Source organism: Prosopis cineraria, unplaced genomic scaffold (assembly GCF_029017545.1).
Source record: "Prosopis cineraria cultivar Desert tree isolate PC_DT_omini unplaced genomic scaffold, ASM2901754v1 PC2, whole genome shotgun sequence".
NCBI classification, from domain to species: domain Eukaryota; kingdom Viridiplantae; phylum Streptophyta; class Magnoliopsida; order Fabales; family Fabaceae; genus Prosopis; species Prosopis cineraria.
In genome coordinates this window covers 33,691,475-33,696,065 of record NW_026555333.1, presented here as the reverse complement: position 1 = coordinate 33,696,065, position 4,591 = coordinate 33,691,475, and the positions used below count along the sequence as shown (strand labels likewise).

The window sequence follows — 4,591 nt, the reverse complement described above, 5'->3', positions numbered from 1 at the left end:
GACCATGGTTTGACCAGTGAATTATAAATTGCCATCTTGACTTATTCGATCATCAATCCAGTTTTTAAAATCTTAGTTCTGCTAAATGTCCAAACTAGACCTACGATTGGTTCCTAGTCTAATTGATATCCATTCTGGTTTGATTTCAAAAACATTGATGTGAACAAATAATTTTGTCTCTGCATTTTAAAATGGAAATTGGAAATTGGAAATTAAATAATAATATAAATGCATGTGTCTATTTTAATATTGAAAATGACAAGTGAAAAAATTAAAACAATATCCTTTCAAGGATGATCACATTTGGAGATGAGTTATAAAGTTCATTTTCAAATCCATTGTAATTCAGATGTCATCGAAAAAAAATAATGATACAAATTCATATAAAAAAGGACAAATAATAAAAATATTAGGATCTTATCCAATACATTCATGGATGTGTATTTGATAAGTAAAAAAATCAATAGATTATGATTCTTGTCATTAATACAGATTCTTGGTTTCCCATACATATTGAGGCGTTAGAGGGGCCTGAGCTTCTGAGCCATCGTGAAATTCCGACTAGTTTCAAGCCACAAGAAGATGAAGGTTGAGTTTGTGTCCAAACAAATCATAAAGCCATCATCTCCGACACCGCAAAACCAGGAAACTTTTAAGCTATGTTACAAGGACCAGATTAATACTGATGGTATGTTTACTGCAATTCTACTTTTCTATCTCAATACTGATGATCAATGCCAGGGAAACAACGTTAGTCATCATCATCACAAGGTTGCCGACGAAAGGTGCGAGAGGCTAAAGATTTCATTGTCTGAGACCCTGACCTACTTTTACCCTCTGGCTGGAAGAATCAAAGACAATGCAATAATTGAATGTAAAGACCAAGGTGTTGAGTTTTGCAAAGCTTGTGTTCATGGCTGCTTCCTCGAAGACATCCTTAAACAACCCAAAAATGACTCTATACAACAGTTTGTGCCAGACGAGGATGATGCTGGGTTTTTATTGAAAGTTCAAGTGAATTTGTTCGATTGTGGAGGTTTGGTGATTGGTGTGTCTGTGTCTCACAAGATTGCTGATGCTTCAACAATTGTTTCGTTCATCAAGGCATGGGCTTGTGTTGCTTTTGGGTGCATGACTGAGTCGATGCTTCCAAAGTATAATACTTTGGGATCGTTTTATGCTTCCATGGATTCTCCGATTGTTGTATCACCTATCGCGGTAGGAGACTTCATCAATTCTTGCGTCACAAGAAGGTATTATTCTATACAAAACTTTGATCTCCATAAATCTTGGGTAAAAGAGCAATTTGATAATTAAATTATAAGTCTAAAAGTTCCTGACACTTTAAATTTATTTTTAATGTTCTCTTTTAACTTTTAAAAATGGTACAATCTAATTTCTACGATTAATAAAAATTAACTTTTATTGTTAGTTGGGACAGAAAAAGATCTCTAAAATTACCAAAAAAAAAAGGACTAATAAAATTTTATTAATTATTTTATGTAATTTTGGGGTCATTTACTTGAATTTTTTAATTTTTTGTGTAATCTTTAAAGTCATTCTCTAGTCAAATATGGTTGAAGTTAATTTTTGTTAATGATAAGAGTTATATTGCACAATTTTTAAAAGTTGAAAGAAAAATTGTGCCAAAAATAAGTTTAGAATCCAAATGCTCTTGGATAATTGTAAGAGTTAATGTGCTCAATTACCCCTTAAATCTTTTTTGTTTTTGATTTTTTTAAAACTTTTTTAGGCTTTAATTGAGAAATTTCAAGTCTTGAACTAAACGATTTCAACCCTAAAAAATTGTTTTCAACAGAAAAATGGTATTTTTTTAAGAGCATCGAAATATATGACTTACTAGAAATATGATCTTAGCTTTAGTAATAGCAAATCTAGCTAGTCAAGTAAACTAAAGAATATTTTTTCCCCGATCATTAATTGTAGAAGGAGATAAATATAAAATATATAAGATTTGTTTAAAGAAAGGCATGACAAAGGATCAAAATCTTCGCAAGATCGATTTCTAAAGTTTCTCAATTAAGTTTGAGAGCATTTAATTAAATGGACTTCATAATTCTACCACGTAATAAATGAAACCATGTGCTTTGCATGAATGTTTTAATGCTATAAATTTGACGCCAAATGCTCCCAATTTTTCTCACTTTTGTATACATTATACATTTATTGCCCCACATTCATATTGCCGCCTATATATGAATCAAAATCAAACACGTCTATTATCACCTGATTTATTCAATGGCTCAAGTGCTCTCAAATTCTGGAAACTCTAAAGGATTTTGTTCGATAACAGAAATTAAACATTATCTTTGTAGAACCCATGGAATGGAGGTAGCACAATAAAAGTACTTCAGAGTAGCATAGGATTCCTAAGAATGATATGAATAATAGCTTCACCACTTGGTTAGAAATGAGTTTCATTCTTTCTTTCTATTCTTAAAGTAAAATGAAAAATTCAAAGCGTGAATTGAATCATAGTTACATATTAGTTAACTATGATTGAGTTGTAGATATTTGTTCCTACTAAACTTCATTAATATCAAATAAAAAGATATACTGCTGACTTTAGATAGCAAATTGAATTGGGTACGCAGGTTTGTGTTTGATTCCTCAAAGATCACAAAATTAAAGGCCAAAGCTTCTAGCAATATAGTGGAACAACCAACCCGAGTGGAGTCAGTATTGGCACTAATATGGAAATGTGCTACAATAGCATCAAGAACAAACCTAGGAATAACCAAAAGACCTTCCATGGTATCCCAAGCAGTGAATCTTCGTAAAAGGACAAGCCCACCTTTACCTGAGACCTCTGTCGGCAACTTCATAAGTCACTTCCTAGTAAAACTAGAAGGCACCAATGAAAGTACTGACCTGGACTTAAAATGGTTGGTGCTTCAGCAAAGGAATGCTCTGGAACAATTTTCAAAGAAATGTCTCATGAAACTTCAAGACAGAGATGCTTTCTCGTTAATGAGTGAGGCATTGAAGGAGATTGAATTGGAAAAACCGGGTAAAGATTTCTACATGTGCTCGAGCTGGTGCAATTTTGCGTTTTATGAAGTAGATTTTGGGTGGGGAAAGCCCAAGTGGGTAAGCCTTCCTCCTTTGGAAATGAATAATTTGATTATTTTGATGGATACAAGTGATGGAAAGGGGATTGAAGCATGGGTGAGTTTAACCCCCCAAGACATGGCTTTGGTTGAGACTAACCATGAACTGCTTGAATTTGCGTCCTTGAATCCAACTATCTTATAAAATAGGATTTAAAGGCAATTCCATCATTAAACTATAGGTCTAGAAGTATTTAGGACCTTAAACTTATTTTTGGTATAATATTCTCATTCAACTTTTAAAAATGGTGTAATGTCACCTTTACATAAATAGAAATTAACTTTGACTATTAATTAATTAGAAAATTACAAAAGCAAGCATCAAAAATTATAAAATAGGATAAAAAAATTATAAAAAAGGACCCAACATTATGGACAATGACCAAGAGACTTTTCTGTAATTTTTTAGGTCATTTTCTATAATTTTTTGTTTAATTAATGGTCAAAATTAACATAATTTTAGGGGCAATATTGCACCATTTTAAAAAGTTAAAGGGAAACATTGCACCAAAAATTAGTTTAGGATCCCAAATGCTTTAAGACCTATAGTTTAGGGACACATTTGCTATCATTTCCTTTGTCTGACATTCTAGCCTTGGATGCTGTGAGAGCTGGTTTGTCTGATGAGTTTAACGGGTGGTGGATGAGCAACGTTTGGGAGCTGGCTGATTCTGATGCTTTTTAATTTGCTGCTTGTTTTCTTCTGAGTTTGGTTTGTTGTTAACTATTTTGTAGTTTCTGCTTTAGCGTTTCGTTTTTATTGTTGCAATATTGTTATCGGACTTTGTTCTTTTGGAATGAAGGTTTTAGTTTGCATTGGAAAAAAAAAAAAAAAACAGAATACATCTATCATATGGTGCATTTTTGCTCTTAAAGTTATTATTCAATGAGTACCCAAGACCCTAAAGTATTTGTTAAGGCATTTTTGCCCTTAAAGTAATTAAATTGTTAGAAAAAGCTATCTTAGATTAAACTCTGATTTAACAGACGTTTCTGGGGATGTAATGGTAAGGTGATAATGAAAAGGATTTGGTGATAATAATTGGTAAGAATAAGAAGGCAATATTGCCGATTCGAACACGTGACTTGACAAGAGAGCCCTTACCAGCAAACCCAATCCGAAGGCAGCAATCAAAAGGATTTGATCGTCTAATTAATAACTGTAATTTATGGTAAGGCTGATAGATAGAGGCAGGGTTATTAAACTTGCAAATTTAAATAAACTCGAATTAGTGAGGTAAAAGCTAATCATGAATTCATATAGTAAACTGATGTGTGATTTATGGTTACATTTTATAAAGCTTTTTGCTCCTAAACCAATTAATTATGGCACAAAATATACAAAAATAAGAATAAAATTCCTCATCAGTATGATATTTTGTAACAAGAAAATGAGAAAATAATGCAACTTTTAGTCCTTTATATTTATCTCAATTATTAATTTAGTCCCTCAAGTTTAA

General features: G+C 32.2%; 1 protein-coding gene across 1 annotated transcript; it reads left to right on the top strand.

Annotated features, from left to right (window-relative positions):
* The first annotated feature begins 460 nt into the window (after positions 1-460).
* LOC129299392 (stemmadenine O-acetyltransferase-like) lies at positions 461-3,962 on the top strand. Its single transcript, XM_054937869.1, has 2 exons — positions 461-1,253; positions 2,616-3,962. The coding sequence occupies exons 1-2, from the start codon at positions 583-585 to the stop codon at positions 3,274-3,276; spliced, it is 1,332 nt and encodes a 443-aa protein (XP_054793844.1). The 5' UTR covers positions 461-582; the 3' UTR covers positions 3,277-3,962.
* Positions 3,963-4,591: the final 629 nt, after the last annotated feature.